This window comes from Bubalus bubalis, chromosome 22 (genome assembly GCF_019923935.1).
Source record: "Bubalus bubalis isolate 160015118507 breed Murrah chromosome 22, NDDB_SH_1, whole genome shotgun sequence".
NCBI classification, from domain to species: Eukaryota; Metazoa; Chordata; class Mammalia; order Artiodactyla; family Bovidae; genus Bubalus; species Bubalus bubalis.
In genome coordinates, this window is record NC_059178.1 from 12,253,919 (window position 1) to 12,274,998 (window position 21,080).

At 48.2% G+C, this 21,080-nt stretch overlaps 1 protein-coding gene across 45 annotated transcripts in view; it reads left to right on the forward strand.

Moving 5' to 3' along the window:
- Positions 1-405: 405 nt before the first annotated feature.
- The window catches only part of MBD1 (methyl-CpG binding domain protein 1), a 62,153-nt gene continuing 41,478 nt past the window's right edge, over positions 406-21,080 (forward strand). For 4 of the 45 annotated variants that reach the window (XM_025273532.3, XM_044934756.2, XM_044934757.2 and 1 more), the window contains exons 1-17: positions 406-537; positions 1,808-1,941; positions 8,367-8,481; positions 8,569-8,735; positions 8,819-8,901; positions 9,065-9,105; positions 9,478-9,624; positions 9,715-9,843; positions 10,025-10,099; positions 10,229-10,348; positions 10,432-10,500; positions 11,055-11,222; positions 11,565-11,864; positions 11,958-12,095; positions 12,438-12,569; positions 12,655-12,716; positions 18,682-18,865. In XM_025273532.3, the coding sequence (XP_025129317.2) occupies positions 1,832-1,941; positions 8,367-8,481; positions 8,569-8,735; positions 8,819-8,901; positions 9,065-9,105; positions 9,478-9,624; positions 9,715-9,843; positions 10,025-10,099; positions 10,229-10,348; positions 10,432-10,500; positions 11,055-11,222; positions 11,565-11,864; positions 11,958-12,095; positions 12,438-12,569; positions 12,655-12,716; positions 18,682-18,865 (2,040 nt within the window). In that variant the 5' untranslated portion in view covers positions 406-537; positions 1,808-1,831. Of the gene's footprint in view, positions 560-1,807; positions 1,942-8,366; positions 8,482-8,568; positions 8,736-8,818; positions 8,902-9,064; positions 9,106-9,477; positions 9,625-9,714; positions 9,844-10,024; positions 10,100-10,228; positions 10,349-10,431; positions 10,501-11,054; positions 11,223-11,564; positions 11,865-11,957; positions 12,096-12,437; positions 12,570-12,654; positions 12,717-13,820; positions 15,045-15,601; positions 16,542-17,293; positions 18,147-18,681; positions 18,866-19,691; positions 19,811-21,080 lie in introns of those variants that run through there. The other 41 variants (XM_025273552.3, XM_025273553.3, XM_025273551.3 and 38 more) reach the window with 41 other exon arrangements.

Below are 21,080 nucleotides of genomic sequence, written 5' to 3' on the forward strand. Positions count from 1 at the left end.
CATGCGCAAACAAGGTTACAAAGTGGGCGAAGAGGGCTTACAGACTTTTCCGCCCCTCCCTCCCAGTTACCTCTTGTAGGGACCGCCACTAAGAGACTAAATCCAATCCCAATCCTCCTCCTCCCCTCAGGTTGGGATAGGAAAACACACGTGACCAAAAGCTGGGCGGAGGAGCACATGCGAGGTGCGCAAGCCCTGCGCACTTCTAAAGAGGCGCGAGCCTCTTTGGACGTCAGTGCGCAAGCGCAGCAGGCCCCGTCTAAAGGGGCGCCCTCCTCCGCCGGACTCAACACGCAGGCGTGGAGCTTCACTCATCACGACCCACGCTCCGGGGTATTAGCGCGCAGGCGTCCCGCCAGGGGGCGGAACACGAGAGAGGGACAGCGGATTTCCGGTTCCTGGAGCAACGAACGGCCGCGGCGGCGACAGCTACAGCTTCGGAGGAAGCGGCTGCGGAGGAGGAAGGCGAGGAGTCGGAGAGGCGGGAGCCACGGGCGGGATTCTCGCCATGGGTCCGCGGACCTAGAACGGTGGAAGGTACCAGCCGTGAGCCGAGCTGGTGAGACGGTCCAGGGGGGTAGAAATGGAGACCGCTCAGGCGGAGAATGGGGAAGGGTTGAGGCTCAGAACGCTGACGGAGAGCAATGAAGGGCCCTCGGGCCGATGAGTGGGAGGAATGGCGGCCTCGGAATATTGAAGGGAGTCTTGGGAAGATTTAGGCGGAGGACAGGGAGGACTGGGGCCTCCGAAGACTGACAGGTGGAAGTGTCGGGCTCTTGGACAAGGACGGAGAGCCATGGGGAGGATCCGAACGCTAAGGGGAGATATCGGGGCCTCTCGGGTTAAGGAGAGAGAAATAGGGGTCCAGGATGCTAAAGGGAAGAAATGAGCGGCCCTCGGGCTGATGACGGGGAGAAATGAGTTGGAATGCTGAAAGGGAGGGACGGGGGTCTCGTATGGAGAACGATGAGAAATAGGGGATCAGAACGCCAACAGTTAGGGATGGCTTGGTCTTGGACCAAGAGGAGAGGAATGGGGTAGGGGGTTCAGATGCTGAAGGGAGAAATCAGGGTGTCTCAAGCTGATGAGAGGAACGGAGGGTGAGGACTCCAAAGGAAACTTGTTAACTGCAGAAGAGGGAAATAGGGCGGGTTCGGAGACTCGGGAAGCAGTTGGGACTCAAAACACTGACAGAGCGAAAGTGAGATGGGGAGGCGTTCGGAGTAGGGTACCGAGGGAATGAGGGGCTGTTCAGGTCAAGCTTGCAGAGGAGCTGGGGGTTCTTTGGCAGAGGACACGGGGAATGGAGGCAGTAATACTGAGGTAGAAGGATAAGAGGACAGCAGACAGGAAAGGAATGGGAGGGTTAAAAGACTAACAGAGATTAGTGACTCTTGGGTAAAGGAAGGGAATGAATGGGAGGTTAGAGTACTGAGGTAGCCAAGTCCTATGGGGGCCTCTCGCGCTAGAGATGGGAGGAATGCGGTCTCTCTGGCTGAGGTTAGGGAGGAACTGGGGATTAGGACGGTGAGAGTGAGGAATGCGTTGAGGATGGGGACCCTTGGGTTGAGGATGGGGCTGCCAGATCAAGAAGCCGGGGAGGGGGGGGGATGACAAGCTCCTGGGCCCAGGACAGGGAAGAACGAAGTGGGAATGGGGCTTTACTCTTCCTTATGTTGGCCAGTTGCTTGTGGCAGGTCCCAGGTCTTAAACAAGCATGAATACAAACACAGGTTTGTGTGGCCTGGGGCACAACATGTCCCTTTCTAAAGCCTCAGTTTTTCCCACTGCCCCTTCTGTGTTGCAGGCCTCTGCTTCTTCCGTGGTCCCCATGGCTGAGGACTGGCTGGACTGCCCAGCCCTGGGCCCTGGCTGGAAGCGCCGTGAGGTTTTTCGCAAGTCAGGTGCCACCTGTGGACGCTCAGACACCTACTACCAGAGGTACTGGGTGGGTTGTGGACAAAGGGGTTAGGGCTGAACCTGGTTAGGCAGGGTGAAATCAGGGGTGTGTGATTAGATTTATGGGTATGCATGTACAGTTGATCCTTACTATCTGCAGGTTCTATATTTGAAGATTTGGTTACTCACTAAGATTTGTTGTTTGTACCCCCGAAGTCATACTCACTGTGTTTTCATGATCATTTGTGGATATGCACAGAGCGGCAAAAAATAGGTCGCCTGATGCGTGTGTTCCCAGCCAAGATTGAATGAAGATTTCTTATATTAGCTCTTAAGCTGTAAACAAGTATCCTTATTGAGGACTACTTAGTGTTCTGTTTTTTGCACTTCTTTTTTTTTTTTTTTTTGCACTTTTTAATGGTGATTTTGCTCTGTAGAGTTGCCCCCGAGTGTAGTGTTGAAGTGCTGTCCAGTGATCTAAATGCAGGAAGTCTGTTTTGTGCCATATGGAGAAAATGCATGTTAAATAAGCTTTGTTCAGGCATGAGTCGCAGTGCTGTTGACTGTGAGTTCAATGTTAATGAATCAAAAAGGCAGTATATCTAGAAAAAAGGAAATTAGCCAATTAGTATTTAAGGCTGCTCCAGGAAGTGCTAAAGTAACGTCTGTAGTACATGATGAAGCTAAGGAAAAGGTGGAAAAGTGGCTAAATCTGTGGATCCATGAGGTGGTGACCAGAGTTTCGTGGACAGTGTGGTGAAGCCGAAAGCAAAGGACATCGGCTGTCATGTTCCTAGGGTTGCGGAAACAGTAAGCCTGTTTCAGCTGGTGCTGGCTAGCTCACACGTTTCCAAAGGTGATACTTTGTGAAAAGTGTTAAACTTGCAAGTGAGGCAGGTTCTGCAGATGAAAGAGTCCATGGAAGAATTTTAAAAAACACCTGATAGGTGCTGTACAGGAAAAGGGTTTTGAGGAAGAGTAGGTTTTCAGTGCTGATGAGGCTGGCTTGGTTTACAAGGACATTGACAAAGGAACCTGTATAACACAGATAGCTTCCAAAACTGCTATTGTTAAATCGTTCAAAGACCATGTAGTTAATTATTTGTAAGAGGACTATATTAAACAAGGTGTCTTTAAACAGAAACACACATAAAACAGGTAATATACTGATTGGTTGACAAAAATGTGACCAGAGGCTTACAGGAACCTAACCTGTAGTTTCCCTAGGAGCAGTGATTCTGTACTCACTAATTCAGTGTTCAAAGTGACGTTATAGAACAGAATTACTGTGAATAATGAGAATTGACTATAAATACATGAAAATATGTGTTTATAAAATTACGTTTAAGGATTTGAGGTCTTTTAGAATATGTTAGTCATGTAGTTATTAAATTTTCTTAACTTTTTTGTGTGTAAGTTGCTCTTAGAGGAATGTAGTAAAATTGTAACTAGAATTACATTTATTTATATGCTTATAAATAAACAGTATTTTTATGTCTATATTGTACATTTATTCATGTATTTACAGTTTTTATAAAACTTTCAAAATGAGTGCAGTGGTTGAGAAAAGAAGAGGCCAGAGGTTTTACCCAAATTAGGGCAAGATAACAAGGGAGTGTGTTTCAGTTTTGGGAGTACCAGTAGGAGATTAGGGACCCCTATCTCCCTGACCGACAGTTTATTACTCACTGCATCAGCAGTATCTGTATGTCATCATTCTTGTGCCAGTTCCCCAAATGCCGATTCCCACAGGGCGACGTGAAGAGGGCTACTTAATTAGCATCTGCACATGCACTGTTGTGGGAAAGGAACTCTGAGCTTAAGGAATCCAATCTTTAATAATGTTAGGACAGTAAGGATGCTTTCCTTGCTCTGGAAGAACACCCTATATCTTATCTTCCAAGGCTGATGCTGTACACACATCCTTGAAAAGATAGCTCCTTGCAAAGGGTAGTCAGTGCCTGTCTTGTAAGACATGCAAAAATGTGAGTGACCTGTGGAGTATTGTCTTCCAACATCAGTGACTTATGCTTTGTTTTGTATGTAGTTACATTTATTTGTTTACACGTGTATTTGTATGTATATTGTCTGTACACATACACTTGACCCTTGAACCATGTAGGGATTAGGGAAGCCAATTCCCTGTGCAGTCAAAAATACACATATAACTTTTGACTCCTTAAAAGCTTAACTACTAATAGCCTACTGTTGACTGGAAGCCTTATCAATAACAAATCATTGGCTAACACATACTTTGTATGGTGTATGTATTATATACTGTATTCTTGCGGGAAAATAAGCTAGAGAAGAGATTAAAGAAAATCATGTGGGAGTTCCTTGGTTGCCTAGTGGTTAGGATTCCAGGCTTTCACTGCCATGGCCCAGGTTCAGTCCTTGTTTGGGGAACTGAGATCCCATAGACTGAGTGGTGCAGCCCAAAAAGGAGAAAATCATAAGGAAGAAAAAGTTCATTCATAGCACTGTACTGTATTTAGCAATACATTAAATTTACATCATCTGTTTACAGGATAAGTTGTCTGACTGTCAAGGCCCTACATTAATATCTTATATGACACAAGGCATTGTAGATCTTATACATATTACTAATACCAGATATCAAAAATGAAAACATAGTACAAAAAATTTATGTTTATTTACAGGTATAACAATTCATGCATTGATAACTGAGAAGGAGCAATATTTTTGCTTTCTGGTAGCCTAGCCTGTACACTAATGAATAAATTGTTATAAAGTTTTTATGGCATACAATATTATAATCATATTCATGATACAATGTTGTTACATTGGTGCATTTTTGGGTTTTTTCAAGGCACTTACCTGTGATGATAGGCAGTTTCTTTAATTAACCAGGGAGCGAGGCATACTGTATGGTAATGTAATTCTTTGACAGCATAGTTATAAAACAGTAAGAAAACTAACACGTTATTAATTTTATGTTAAATACCATTACCTATAAATGCCTGAATAAAGATAGGCTATCCATTTTGAGTCTTGCATAGAGGAATACCTGGGCCATGATGATGATGGTGACACAGAAGTGTCTCATACAGTTCTTTTGTTTTGGTTGCGCTGGGTCTTGGTTGCTGCTCGGGGGCTTTTTCTAGTTGTGGCAAGTGAGGGCCGCTCTTTGTTGCTGGTGTGGACTTCTCATTGTGGTGGCTTCTCTTGTTGCAGAGCACAGGCTGTAGGTGCCTGGGCTTCAGTGGTTGCACCGCACGGGCTTAGTTGCCCCACGGCATGTGGAATTTTCCTGGACAAGGAATCAAAACCCATGTCCCCTGCATTGGCAGGCAGGTTCTTAACCACTAGACTACCAGGGAAATTCTCATACAGTTCTTGCCTTACAATTGTTAGATTTTCACACAAAGACACCCACAAATGTAGATAAGTATTAACTGTACGGCCTGTTGTTATTTACTATTTATTAAGTGGAAGTGGATCATCACAAAGGTTTTCATCTTTGTCGTCTTCATGTTGAGTAGGCTGAGGAGGAAGAGAAAGGGGATTTCATCTTACTGAGGGGTGGCAGAGGCAAAAGGAGAAGGTAGGAGAGGCAGGAGGGGCAGAAACACTTGGTGTGACTTTATAGAAATGCACTGTAATTTCTCTCTGACTTTTTTGCTTTCTCAGTTCTCCAAAAATGTTTCTACATTGTCTCAATCTTTCTTCCTCTGTTTGCTTTAATTTTAGTGCCCATGTCATAAAATTAAAAGTGGTCTTGAATATCAGAACCCTTCTGCTAGATTGTCTAATATCAGTTTTTTTCTGGCACTCTTCCTTCATCTTCCTCATTATCTGGTACTGGTTCAGCAGCAGTCATCTCCATCAAGTTGTCTTGTGTTAATTCCTCTGGTGTGGTGTCTGTTAGCTCAAGTCCAAGATCGATGTCTTGAAACTCTTCATCCCCTCCCTGACTTTTGCCATATCCACAATCTCTTTCGTGATTTCCTTGATTGACTTGGCTGTAAATTCTGGGAAGTCATGCACAACATCTGGATACAGTTTTCTCTAGTAGGGAGTTATTGTTTTGCACTTGATGACTTTCACACTCTTTTCTATAACAATGATGGCATCTTCAATGGTTTTTCCAGACTTCTAGGATGTTCTGTCTATGAAGATTCTCTTCGATAGTGTTGTCAGTTCTTTCCATAGAATTCTGCGAGTAAGGAGCCATAAAGGTCCTTTATGACCCTCTGATATATAGGCTGAATTAGAGACATTGTGTTTGGGGGCAAACAAACCACTTCGACACCTGCTGTTGAATTCATGGGGTTCTGGGTGGGCAGGGCATTGCCCAATATCAAAAGAACTTTTAAAACTGTCCCTTAACTGGTGAGGTACTTCCTGACTTCCTAACAGAGCATCAGTGGAACCATTAAAAAAAAAAAATGGTTCTCACTGTCAAGACCTTCTTGTACAACCAAAAGACTGGCAGCTGGTGTTTATCTTCCTTCAAGGCTTGAGGGTTAGCAGCTTTATTAATAAGGGCAGTCCTGATCATAAACCTGACTGCATTTCCACAAAACAATAGAGTTAGTTTATCCCTTCCTGCCTTAAATCCTGGTGCTCACTTCTCTTTCTTACTAATAAATGTCCTTTGCACCTTTTTTTTTTTTTTCTTTTTTTTACTTTTCAGAATAGGGTACTTTCATCTCCATTAAAAATTTGTTCAGTTGTTCAGGCAGAGAGCCTTTCTCCTCAGTGATTTTCTTAGTGGCGTCTGGGAACTTGTCTGCTGCTTCCTGGTTGGTAGAAGCCGCTTTTTCTGTTATCTTGACATTTGTAAAGCCAAACCATCCTTTGCTAGTATTGAATTCCCCAGCTTTAGAGCCTTCACCTTGCTTTTGCTTTAAGTTGTCATATAATGACTTGATTTTTCTCAAATCTTGTTATAATTTATAGGTATGACTTTCTTATAGCCATCATGCATCCACATAAAAGCTGCATTTTCAGTACAAGATAAAAACGTATTTTGCAAAAAGTACAAGGTTTTCGAGCTGCTGGCATAGTTGCAGCGACAGTTTCTGAATTTCCTTTGTTTTTTTTTAAAAATAATAGTCCTTACAGTGGATGGCTTCCCTGGTGGCTCAGATGGTAAAGAATCTGCCTGCAATGCAGGAGACCCAGGTTCCATCCCTGGGTCAGGAAGATCCCCTGGAGAAGGAAATGGCAACCCACTCCAGTATTCTTGCCCAGAGAATTCCATGGATGGGAGAGCCTTGTGGGCTGTAGTCCATGGGGTCGCAAAGAGTCAGACACGACTGAGTGACTAACACTTCCACTTTCACTTTATATTGGATTCATTAATCTTGAATTGTTGGCAACCACAGCTGCAGATCTCAATCTACGGTACATGTCAAGCTATTCAGCTTTTTCCTGTAATATTATGACTTTTCTCTGCTTCTTGGGAGCACTTGCAGTATCACCAGTGACACTTTGTTATGGGTCCCAAAGTGTTATTAAAAGCTTACAGTACTGCACTAAATACAATGAAAATGACATGAGAAAAACCACTGCAAGGGGTCACTTTCTACTGTGATGCTCAATTTTATGGAGAAACAAACTGCTCACAGAGATGATTCGCCTTCCATGGCATTGAAAGTAAATACTTGCAACACCTGAGTTCACTGCAGCAGCAACAGGAGGTGGCTGTGAGATGATTATAGTAGTATGGTACGTGCTACAGTTAATTTTGTGCAGTTATGATGTAATACTGCATCTTTACTTTTGTTTACGTTTCTCTTGACTGCAAATGGTGCCACATACGATCTTAAGTATTTGTGTACATGTTTTGGTAAATTTTAACTTTTTATAATAGATTTCATGTATATATCTTATGGTGGTAAATGATAAAATAGATTAGTATCTACATATATTTTATGCATTCATGACACACCTTTTTCTTAATTTTTTCAATATCTCTAGGCTACATGATTCATTGAATTGTTTTAAGTAGTCACAAATCTCCAAAAAATTTTTCAATATATTTATTGAAAAAAATTCATGTGTAAGTGGACCTATGCAGTTTATACATGTGTTGTTCAAGAGCCAGCTATATTTAAAACAGTTTTTTTCTTGTATGAATTTTGTTTGTGTACATAGTATGAAATGCTAATACATGTATGTTATATAATTAATTTGTGTTGCTATTTGTATTTCTTTTCATTTATATGGAATGCCAGTAGTAGCACACATTATAAATCTGTGCATATCCATTTGCATTTATAGTATTTATTAATCTTTGTCTACACGCTGGCATTTTTTTATATTCCTGCTGTTTGGAGTTATTTGGGGTAGTTTCTTGGTTGGGGTTCATAGGTTGATCCCAGGCTGCTTCCTGTATCCCACCAGCTCTCCAGGCCTGTTCACCAGCCCTATGGGAGGGTTGTGTGGGTGGAGTGGCAGTGGCTCCAGCTAGGTACCAACCTGTCCTGGTCCATCCCCAGCCCCACAGGAGACAGGATCCGAAGCAAAGTTGAGCTGACCCGATACCTGGGCCCTGCATGTGATCTCACCCTCTTTGACTTCAAACAAGGCGTCCTCTGCTATCCATCCCCCAAGGTACTGTACGGTGTAGAATACTCGGGCATGGGTGCTGAGCCTCCTGACACCCGCCCACTGGTCTCCTGCCCTTGCTCTTGTCTCCAGGCCCACTCCTTGGCCATCACCAGCAGGAAGCGGAAGAAGCCTTCGAAGCCAGCCAAGGCTCGGAAGTGTCAGGTTGGACCTCAGAAGAGTGAAGTCAGGAAGGAGGCACCAAGGGATGACACCAAGGCTGACACTGACACAGTCCCAGCTTCACTTCCTGCCCCTGGGTGAGTGTTGAGCTAGAGTCAAGTCCATGAGGGTTCTGGTTGGGGGTACACTCAGGGCCCCACGCCCATGTTTCCCATCCTAGGTGCTGTGAGAACTGTGGAATCAGCTTTTCAGGAGATGGTACCCGAAGGCAGCGGCTCAAGACTTTGTGCAAGGACTGCCGAGGTGAGTGGCCCCTGGGGCACTGGGAGGTAGAGCTGGAGCAGCCTCGGTGTCAGGCTGGCATACAGATACCTGGCTGGGGGCTGAGTGGTAGATGACAGAGCAAAGGGAGTCTTGAGGTCAGATACCTGATGCTCCTTTAACATTTCTCTCTCCGTCCCTGCAGCACAGAGGATCGCTTTCAATCGGGAGCAGAGGATGTTTAAGGTAAGCACAGCCTACTTCCTCCTCACAAGTGTGCGGTGGGAGCAGGATGTGACAGGGGCTGGTCAGAGTCTGAAGGAACAGTGATGGATCCACTGGATGTCAGGGTCATTTTGTAGGGAGCTGGCTGCAGGCAGTCGACAGTAATGGAAGTTAATCAGTAGACACTGTGATAAGGGTCACAGGGGAGAGTAGACATTGTTTACGGCCTCAGTGATGGTGGCTAATCACTAGTTACCAGACAGTGATGAGGCAGACGGGGGACTAGCAGACGTGGTGATAGGGGCCAATGTGGGGTCAGCAGACACGTGAGGGGCAGTGCTCCTGGAGCCACTCCGCTTGGACCCGTGACCTTGCCCCACCCATTCCTGGCAGCGTGTGGGCTGCGGGGAGTGCACGGCCTGCCAGGTAAAGGAAGACTGTGGGGCCTGCTCCACCTGCCTCCTGCAGTTGCCCCATGATGTGGCCTCGGGGCTCTTCTGCAAGTGTGAGCGAAGACGGTGCCTCCGCATTGTGGAAAGGGTGAGTCAGGCAGCTGGGGTGGGCCCAAGGCTCACCCGTGCTCCTGGTCCTCAGCCCTGGCCCCACGCTTCACACCTCCGGCCCCCACAGAGCCGAGGGTGTGGAGTGTGCCGGGGCTGTCAGACCCGAGAGGACTGTGGCCGCTGTCGAGTCTGCCTTCGCCCTCCCCGCCCCGGGCTCCGGCGCCAGTGGAAGTGCGTCCAGCGGCGCTGCCTCCGGGTAAGTCAGAGCCGAGGGGCCAGTGGGGGGTGTGCAGTGGGGGGCTGGGGCAGAGCTTACTCTGCAGTTGAAGCTGCTGCTGCTTCCTTCTTTCCACCTGGCCTTGCCCACCTCATGTCTTCTTTTCTCCCCCACCTCACACTCACCTCTCTGGCTTCACCTACCTGCCCCTGTCTGCCAGCACCTTGCTCACCGCCTCCGTCGCCACCATCAACGATGTCAACGACGCCCTCCCCTGGCTGTGGCTCCCCCTGCTGTGAGTGCCCCAGCCCATACTCTGCCTGCCTGTCCCCCTCGCATGCTTTCTGCACACCTGAGGGGAGGGCGGTGGTCTGTGTCTGCCTGGTGCCGCCAAGCCTAAACTTGCCTTCTGCCTTTCTCTCAGGGTAAACACGGCCGCCGCAGGGGAGGCTGCGACTCCAAGGTGGTGCCCCGGCGGCGTCCACCCCGAGCCCAGTCACCGCCTCCACCTCCCCCACCGCAGCCTCCAGAGTCTCCGGAGCTGGTGAGGCCCTGGTGGGCAGGGGGACGGCACAACCGTAACCTCACCAGCTACCTACCCTGACCCCACCCCATTTGCCTCTGCAGCACCCCAGAGCCCTGGCCCCCTCGCCACCTGCTGAATTCATCTATTACTGTGTAGACGAGGACGAGCTAGTGAGTGGCCTCACCCTACCTGAATAGACTCTCCCAGGGCGCTTGGTTAACCCAAAGAAGCAGATGCTGCAATGGGCCTAATAGGGGAGTAGTAAAGTACAGTGATGGATACTAGTATGGGCTGAGCAGACAGTGGGGTAGGAACTAATATGGGACCCCCAGGTGCAGTGACAGGACCTAGTGTCAGATGAACCAACGCCCTGATGGGGCTCACAGAGGAAAAGCTGGCACAGTGCCCGAAGTCCGCATAGGATGAGCGGGCGCAGCGATGGGAGCTAATGGGCGTCTGCAAAATTCTGCTGGAGGTGGGGGTCAGAGATGTTATCTTGGTAGCTAGTGGGGGACCAGCAGATAGAACGATGGATACTGTGTTGAAGCAGCCACCGTCCTCATGGTATCAAGGACCTTCCAGGACAGTGATACCGCCTGGCGCTGGACTCGCAGACAGGAGGTGTGACTAGTGGGAGCCAGTTCCCTCCAGTGGGGCTGGTGGACGAGCAACAGGAGCAGCGCCGTCACTACCCTAGTGATAGCCCCGCACCTCCTGTTCCCAGCAGCCTTACACAAACCGTCGGCAGAACCGCAAGTGTGGGACCTGTGCAGCTTGCCTGCGGCGAATGGACTGTGGCCACTGCGACTTCTGCTGTGACAAGCCCAAGTTTGGGGGCAGCAACCAGAAGCGCCAGAAGTGTCGCTGGCGCCAGTGCCTGCAGTTTGCTATGGTGGGTGTAGCAGGAAGGGTCTGGTGGTTGGGCGGAATAGTGCCAGTCTCCCCCTCGTGCCCCCTGCCACCTGATGCCTGGGAGGGGCGGGCAGACCTAGTGGGTCCTGCAGCCTCAGAGTGGTCGGTGGGGCAGTGGGTTTGCCACCAATTAGCAGACGTTATGCTGGGATAAATGAGGAAACTAGGAGGTACTGTCATTGCTGATAGGAGACTCACAGCCTGTGTGATGAGGGGCTCGTCCATAAGGAGATTCCGTGCTGGGACTAACGGGGTTGGGTGCATCAGTCAGAGCAGGGTAGTATTGTACCTGGTGGCCATAACGTGCCACTTCTCCTCACAGAAGCGGTTGCTGCCAAGTGTCTGGGCAGGGCCCGAAGATGGGGCATCGCCGCCCCCAGCTCACCCTCGTCGAAAGAGGCCTGGCTCTACTCGAAGGCCCCATCTGGGTCAGACCCTGAAGCCTCCCTTGGCCACACCCGCAGCTCAACCAGACCGAGCCCAGACTCCAGTGAAGGAGGAAACAGGCAGTGGCTTTGTGCTGCCCCCACCTGGCACTGACCTTGTGTTCTTACGGGAGGGTGCAAGCAGTCCCGTGCAGGTGCCTGGCCCAGCCCCGGCTTCCACAGAAACTCGGTTGCAGGTGAGGGTCCCGCCTTATCCTGCCCTTCCTAACCCCACCCAGCCTCGTGCAGGGAAGCTGGGACCAAGTCTGCTGCCATCCTCCTTCACACAGGAGGCCCAGTGCCCTGGCGTGAGTTGGGTTGTGGCCTTACCCCAGGTGAAGCAAGAGAAGGCGGATGCCCAGGAAGACTGGACACCTGGCACAGCCATCCTGACTTCTCCTGTATTGCTGCCTGGCTGCCCCAGCAAGGTGTGGGTCAGTGATGGGTGGTCTGTGAGCAGAGTGATGGGGAGCCATGATGGTGGTTCTTTGAACACAGTAATAAGTGTGCTGATGACAGCCTCTCACAGAATTATCCCGCCTGTCTGACAGATGCCTCACCCTCCCCAGGCAACTAGTTTGGCCTGCTTTGCTGCCCAGTTAACAGAAAAATGGAAACCTGTGAGGAATGGGAAAGGTCTGTAGACAGTGATGGTTTCTCTATGCTCAGGTGTGACGGAGTGTCAGCACAGGGACAGGTTGGCTGGTAGGGACACTTTCCTCAGGCCAGCCCTGCCCTTCTGACAGCTGCCCGTTTCCCGCCTCTCCCAGGCAGTAGACCCAGGCCTGCCAGCAGTGAAGCAAGAGCCACCTGACCCTGAGGAGGACAAGGACGACAGCAAGGCTGACTCCACCTCTGACTTGCCCCCAGAGGAGGAGGCAGGAGGGGCTGGCACGCCCGTGGTCAGTGCTGGGGGACGCCCCACCCTGTCCTGACCCTGCTCTAGGCCCACCAGTCATATTGACCCTGATGTTAATTCTTCCCCAGATCACGGAGATTTTCAGCCTGGGTGGAACCCGCCTCCGGGACACAGCAGTCTGGTTGCCAAGGTGTGCCCCGCACTGTGAGGGGTCGGGATGGCGGAGGGAGGGGTTCTGGCCAGATGTGGGCCCTGAGTCGTGAGAGCAGCCAGCGTTTTGGCATGGGGTAGTGGGAGATAAAGGCCCAATACGACTGCTCTGGTCACCATCAGTGATGGAGTGTGTGCAGGACTTTAGAAATTTCTCCTGAGGTCTGGACCAGGGCCCTCCTTGAGGAGGGTTACAGGAGGTGATGGTGGGAGAGGAGTTGGTGCCCTGTGATAAGATTGGAAAGAAAAGGGAAGATAAGGAAAGCTTTTCCCCCGTATTCTTAAAAAAATCCACAGGGGTCAGACTTATAAGTTTTTATTCAGAGAATCATCATTTGGGGTCTTGAAGGCCTGTGGAGTTTCCAAGAGATGAATGGATGGGCTGGTCAGTGGGGGGTGGTCAGGAGATCTGGTCCTGAGATGGCTTTGTGATTGGGGCCCACACACAACTGAAGTATCCTCAGTGGAAGGAATCAGGCTGTGTTTCTTGAGATTTTCTGGAGCCTGTTGAGGTCATTAACTGTTTCAGCTGCTGCACAGAACTGTCCCTATAGGTGTGGCAGTGGAAGGAAGGATAGGGAGGTGGGAAGACTGTAGGACTGGGCTGGTGGGAGGAGGTCAGGGGAACGCTGCCTCCTGCAGGACTGCTGAGAGCCCTGACCAGAGCCAGACAGGCAGCGTAAACTGTTGACCTGAACCCCTGGATTCCTTTGTTCCTGCAGACTAGTGTCTGCAGGCCAGAAACTGCTCCACCTGTACTTGGGCGAGTACTGAGGTACTGATTGAGGCCCTGCTGGGCACACTGGTGAATCAGTGACCTTGGGAGGCTTATCTTTCAGGAGACATAGGATTCCTGCCTTCAGGGAGCTTATAATCCAAGTGGTGAAGCCGTTTCCCCTATGCATGAAATCATTACATATTAACAGAAAAGTAATGATGTGCTATGTTGTCTGCAATGGAAGATTGTAGAAGAGAGGGAAGGGATAATTAAGGGGAAATGGAAGAGTAGGAAATGGTTTTGTGATGCTTCATTCTGCACATAGGGAACCTGATTCAACATACAGACCTGCTCCCTCTTCTCTAGGTCCAAGGACCTTAAAAAACCTGGAGGTAGAAAGCAGTAGACTGGAGGCTTCTACAGACTGTAGGACTCAAGGTGATATTTACAGACCGACTTTATCAGAGACAACACTGATCTGCTCAGAGGCTGGACCATAGATGGATTGCCAGGGCTTGTGTGGGAGTCAGGAACTGGGAAAACCTACCACCAAACCAGAGGAGCAGGCCTGTTCAGTACTCTGAGCTTATAGAGGAAATAAGCAGAAAAGGAAGACAAAGAGTAGAAAGTTTGTGCATCTCCTCCAACCAGTGCAAACCCCAAGAGCCTGAGTGTCATAAGAAGTGTGGATATTAAAGATGGGGGAGCTGGGATGGGAGAGCCGACGTGATTAAAGCCACCTTCGGCCTAAACAAGCCATCATCATAAATAATTCTAAATGGATTTGGATGAGACCTGGTAGTGTCTCTAAACATTTCCTCAGGGAGACAGCAGTTCGGAATGTATTGGAAATGTAATGTGAATAAATGAGGAAAGGAACTGCTATTCGTTGAGTTCCTCCCATGGACCTGGTTTAATCCTCAAAAACATCTTTTTAGAACTGCTTGATTGTGCCCATTTTTGCAGAAGGGAAAATGAGATTCAGAGAAACTAAATAACCTGTCCAGTGTCGAACAGCTAGTATCAATAGAGCCTAGGATCAAGATCAAGTCCAGGTTGTAAAAGCCTTGTTTTAAAGTTAAGCCACTAAACTGTTAACTGTAACCTATATCCAGTAGTGTGTAATAGTGTCATATTAACAGGTTTCCAGTGACCTTACAAAGCTGGATTCTTCTAAGCATAATAAACCCCGTACAAAGCTGCTGCCCCTAGGGTGGCACAGGAAACACCAAGACAGGGTGCATTGTGCCACCTTGTCAAAGCACGCATGCCTCCTGAGACTGGGTTATTCCCAGGCCTTGGGTGCCACATAGGATTCCTCAAACCCAAAAGGGCGTCTTTCCCCACAGCTGATACTTACCATCACTCCCTACCCTCAGCCAAAGCAGTCTTCAGAATGAAAGCTCCTGGCCTGGCTCATGTTTCCTCAAAACTTGCCCCCCTTGTCCCTTGATGACCTTTGTACTTGGTTTCTACTCTCAGCCCCTGTCTTCTAGAAGTCTGAGCTCCTGCTTCAAGTCCCGCCTAAGGGCCAGTCTTGGCTCAGCCCTGCCTCACTTTCCAGTTCTTCATAAAGTGCCAAAAAGATGACATGTGTGATTCATTACTTAGCTTTACTGGGCTGGGACTGAGTGCCGGCCTCCTAAATTTTGTAGCCTATGTGCCTCCCTTGCTTACTGTAGTCCCAGCCTTGCAGCTTTAGATATTTCAGAGGTAGATTAAGCATTTCTCTACTTTAACTCATTGTATAGCCCTCTGCCATCCTTCTCTGCTCCTTCCTTTGCCTTACCCTGCTTATTTCAGCCAGAGTCAAGACTGGATAATTTTCTCATACTGTTTTGCTCCCTCCCAGGATCCAACCACCCAATTCTCATATTCTGGTGGTATTTTGACAGTGGTGCCCTAAATGAAATTTGAGAATAGCATTCTGACTCATGAGATAAGTCTGGTTACTGTGTGTGTCAAGATACAATCAGAAAAGCAGCACTACTAATATAAAGATTTTATATGTGTCTGTAATGTATATATAAATATGTATATTATCTTAAGGGATTTATTGTAGGTGATTTGATCTTATGCAATTGTGGGAGCTGGTTGAACAGTCTGTATAAGGCTGTTGTCTTTGCATCTAATGCTGGAGCTTGAAGTCTGCAGGGCAGGCAATCAGGAAGGGAAGATGGATGTAAAATGTGGGAGACGGAGGACACACTGGCGCCCACGAGCACGAGCTGGAAACCACGAGGATGGCCTGGAAGCCACGTCAGCCTCTCACCACCTCCAACTTCGTTGACGTGGGTGTCCTGCAGAAGAAGCTGGTGCCCTTCATCACAGAGTTAAATATGCATCTGGTCCAAGAATTAGAAAAGCTGAAGGAAGATCCTGGGGAAGGTGGAGCAGCTGCAGGCCTGGCCGCAGGCCTGACTGTTGCCCATACCAACGAGGTGAGCCAGCAGATGAGTGACGTGTGAACTGCAGCCATGCCTGGTGCTCCTGCACCAGCCTTCCGAGCGTGCTCCTGCTGCGCATCTGCCCTCCAGTTACCACGCAGCATCTCTCGTGGCCTGTCCTAACTGGAAGCATGCCGGGAAGGGGATACTGGGAAACGTAGCCTAGTCACGGTGACATGTTACAAAGCCACCACGCCATGAATCAGTTCCTAAGGGTCTCACAACTCACCTGAGGATAACTTGGTAAAGCTGCGTTACTGAAAATGCAAAGCTGAAGACCATTTCATGGTGACCCCAGCAAGTACAGAAATTCTGTCAAGCCCATCCAGAAAAAAACTTGCTGGTCTCGGCTATTTTTGTGTCATTCATTCAGGTATCGAGAACCTGACCCATGGTAGGCACTGTACTTAATACTGAGATTCAGGAATGAAAAAGATATAGTTCATGCAGTTATTAAATACATCAATATGTATTTACAAATGGTGAATGAATTTCCAACTTTATCGTGGAATTTAATGGTGAAAATACAGAATTCAGGAAACTGTTGGGAGGACAGCCCTTGCGTGACCTTGTTGGGGTACAATAGGCATTGGAAATAATATAGTTTATGCTGTTCTATTTTAAAATTATTTTTAAATGATTTTTATTGTCCCGTTTACTGATTTATATATATTTAGTGTTTTGGGGGGGAGTATCTTAATGGTGCTTAAGTGTTGATAGACTGCCTCTGAGAAACTGGTATAGAAAGTGGGTGGCAAGATCAAAGTCAAGTTCTGTTCAAGGATCTTGGGTGAATCAGTTCTCCTAGACCCCCTGGAGGTTGAGACTTGGCTGTCATGCCAGGGCCGGTCCGCCACCCTCCGAATACGTTCACCAGGGGGCGCTGGCCCCCGGACCCTGGTCTTCCGGCCAGGGCTGGACAGACGCTGCCCCTCAACTCCCTGTCCCTGGGGCGTGGCCTCCCTTGGGCCGAGGCGGTCCAGAATCAGCGCAGAGGGAAGCCGACTCCCCTCTTCACAGTGGCTCCGCGGGCGAAACCGAAGCGGGATTAAATTACGGGACACGCCCGGGGTGAGGGCGCAGCGCGAAGAGCTCAGGACCGACGCCGGGACGCCGAGAGTCCGCTTCCCATGTCGCTGAAAATTCACGTTGACGGGACCCTCCAGGCTGTGGACCTCGGAGGTTCCCAACGGGGGCCCGAGAATCTGGCTTTTACCAAACCCCGCCCCTAGGCCGAGGGCGTCACCGCCCTTCTGAGGCTGTGTTGTCACCAGAGCAGACCAGCCAGCGGGCCAGGCACCCGTGGGAATCGAAGATCCAGCAACCAGCCTTCAGGACCCCGTCCAGGGAGCGGAAACGATCGTCTAATTTCTTTTCTTTCTTTTGTTTCAGGCTACGTAAACTCTTAGCAGTAAATGAAAATGAGTATTTTACCGAACTGCAATTGAAAGAAGAAGCATTATAGGAGATAAAAGACAAAATGAGAGAGCATTATTAAAAGAAATTTCAAAAGAGAAGAGACGTTATTTTGTGGCTGAAAGGCTGAACGAACAATTCAGGAAATGGAGTCCAAATCTAGAAACATGCCGCATGCAAAATCCGAAGTGGGCGGATTACAAGTGATTAGGGAATGCTGATTTATAGTAAATTGCGGTCTTAAATTGGGATACGCAGTACTAGTTGTGCTTTTATTACACGTCAGTGACCTACTAGGTGCTGATTTTTTCCTGTTAAGAGTTCTATGTTCGTTCTCATTTCAGGAAGAGTACCAAAGTGTCATTTGACTTTTAGGTATTACCTACTACTTTTTGTGGCTCAGCTGGTAAAGATTCCACGTGCAATGCGGAAAACCTGGGTTCGATCCGTGGGCTGGGAAAATCCCCTGGAGAAGGGAAAGGCTACCCACTTTAGTATTCTGGCCTGGAGAATTCCATGAACTCTATAGTTCATGGGGTCGCAAAGAGTCGGACAAGATTTCGACTTTCACTCACTCACCACTTTGCTCTTGAGCGGAAGTTCATCTGTAGTCTTCACCTGTGCTGAGGGCCCCTTAAAAGGTTTCCTCACGTGTGTGTGTGTGTGTGTGTGCGCGCGCGCGCGTGCGTGCGTGTGTGTGTGTTTCTTCTGCCTGGGATCTGGAATGCCAGAGCCTGATCACCGAAATTCTGATCCACATCCTGGCCATGGTCTTTACTGTGCCCAGTCAGGTCGTGCCGCTGCGTCCCCATCCTAGGGTTCCTCAAGTGTAAGCCCTGGTTTCCTGGTTTTATTAAATTTGTCACTACTGGTTGGGTTAGCTGACAAACCAGTTAGGCGCTCTCAGCTTTTTGAGGATAATACCCGCTGTTCCATCAGTCAGGTATTTGTGAGACTGAAAGGCTTTATGTGTGAAAATACCTTATAAATTGCTGTAAAGAACTACGCGAATAAGGTGGTCCTGAGATGATTTGCCCTAAAGGTTAACTTAAAGATGGCCTCACAATTTGATCATCCTACAAAGTGTCCGCTAACTTTTCTCATGCTTTTAAACATTACAGGATATAAATAGCAAAGTCAGTTGGAATGTAATTAGATCTTCGACTTCATTGCGGGTTAAGGAGGCTTTTTTCTGCTATTTGATGAATCCTAGAAAGGGACCGAGGTCGGAGGGAGGCCTGGCCAAGGGCGGGGTGAGGACTGCGCAGACTCAGCTCTTCCACTCCAAGAGGAAGTAGCGAATGCCCGCGTCTGTGGTCACCATGGTAACGGGACCAACTTCCGCCCCATTCACCTGTCCCTAGCCCCGCGAGGCGCACCACTGGCAACCAGACCAGTGCATCTCACAAGCTCGTCCCGCCGGTAGCTGCGGTTGGGGAACCGCAGCGGACATCACCCCCAACCCGAGGAGGCTCCAAAATGTACAGCCAGCGGTTTGGCATCGTACAGAGAGAGGTTAAGGGGCCCACTCCCAAAGTGGTGATCGTGGTAAGCACGGGATATGTGTGTGGGATCCTACCGTTTTCTGTATCTTCCCCCATCTCAGGACCCAACCCAGCCTTGGCCCCCAAGCAGGGGTTCTCTCAAGGGAAGCAGGTGCCTGACGCAGTAGTTTGAATTTTGAACGAAGGAAGGAAAAGGTCTCTTGCCTAGCTCTCTTACTCCGCCCCTCCCTACCCTTCTCCCCGCTTCAGCTGTATTTAGTTTCTGTATTTGGAGAATCACCATTGGCGATCTTGAAAGTTGAAGATCTTGCAAGGCTTTTAAAAGAGGTCGTCCCCTTAAAATGCAGAGTGTGTGTCAAGGAAAGGGCGCTGGGTCAGGTGGCAGGGAAATCTGGATCTGGGCTGGCAGTGATTCAGCTGTACGATCGGGATTAGTTCTGTACGCTTAGGAAAACCGTCTGTTGAAGAGTGCTGGCCTTTGGGGGTTTTGAGTGGTTTTAGGGCCCTTCTTTTGCTGACTCAACTATAACAGAAGCATACCTGCAGGCCTGGGAATAGGAGGTTGGTTGCCTTTACGGCAGCAGTGGTGGTAGGCGACCAGGGGAACACTGTGCTGCGGAATTTGATGAGCGCTGCTCAGAACCTCGGACAGTTGGTCCACGCACCTGCATTCCTTTGCTTCTATACACTAGTTTCCACAGGCCAGAAAACCTCCATGTGTAGTTAAGCAACGATAGAGGCATCACATGAGTCCCTGCTGTGTGCACAGCTCTGTGGAAGATACAGGGGTGAATACATTGACCCTGGGAGATTTCGCTTTCTCTAAAAGTTTGGTCCTTGCCTTCAAACTGCTTATCATCTAATTGCAGAAGCAACTTGCTCATGCACAGAATCGTTAAAGATGAACAGTGTGCCGGCACAGGGGATCGCGGTGTGCTGTATTGTCCGTGTCGGGACACTGTGGAAGAAAGGTCAGAGATGATGAACGGTATAGTTTTATTATGCTCTGTAGTGCACATAGCAGTTGTCAGTCAGTTTATAGACCTGTTCCCTCTTCTTTAGGTCCAGGGACTGTAGGATCTGGGTTTGGAAATCAGGAGACTGGAGTCTTCTACAGTCTGTAGGGTTTGAGGTTTATGACGGACAGAAGTGGATGTACTTTGGGTTCTGTATCTGAACCCTGAGCTCAGCTGGGGTACTGGTCAGGTGACATTCCTTGTGTTGGAAACCAATAAGGATTTCCATTCCACCAAATCACCACCAAACCAGAGAAGCAGGCCTATTGAATATTTTACGTTTATAGAAGAAGAAAGAGGAAAAGGAAAAGTCAGAGCTGGTGTATCTCAGATATCAGAGTGTTGTAAGAAGTGTGGATGTTAGAGGTTGTAGAGTTGCGATGGGAGAAGAGTTAAAACCACCAGAGATGAGACTTGAATGCTAAACAATTTCTTCAAGAGAAGGTGGTGAAAGATGTAATGTCTGAAGTAATGAAGCAGCAAAAGGAGCAGCTGTTTGGTGAATGCCTCCTAGGGACCCAGTTATTTACTTCTTGAAATAATTTTTTTTTAGGAAGCCATTTGTTTTGCTCTTTTTGACAGGTGAGAAAACTGAGACTCATTAAGTAACTTACTCAAGATCACACAGTTATCAGTAGAGGCCAGAACCAAACCTTAGCTTGTAAGATGTTATTCTTTAAGACATTAAACTGTAATAGTAGAAACTAATTTGAGATGTTACAGTAACAAAAGCTTTTGGTGACCTTGAAAGTACAGGGTAGTTATTAAACCCTTCATTCTGATTTTAGCACGGTTTAAGAGTTGCAATGTTCAGTATGGTGGCCACTAGCCACAAATTTGAGCACTTGTAATATGTCTAGAGTCACATATTGAGATAATATTTTCTATATATTGGTTAAATAAAATATATTAAAATTAATTCCCCCTGTTTCTCTCTCTTCTTTTTTTTTTTAAATACAGCTACATCAAAATGTTAAATTGCAGATCTGGTTTATATTATTTTTCTTTTAAACAGTACAGGTTTTGAGTACATAATGCTGAGACTGCATGGATTGGCACCATCTTGTTCGGGAACTCCAGATCTTACTTTATTCATCCAGAGACAGGGTCCTCCCTGACCACAAAGGTCTTCCTACCCAGGATGCCACAGCCTTAAAGGGCTTCCTAATTCCCTGCTACTGCTCAGTCTGTTTCTCGCTGCCCTCCACTACTATTTCCTCTTTAGTCAAAATGTACCTCAGA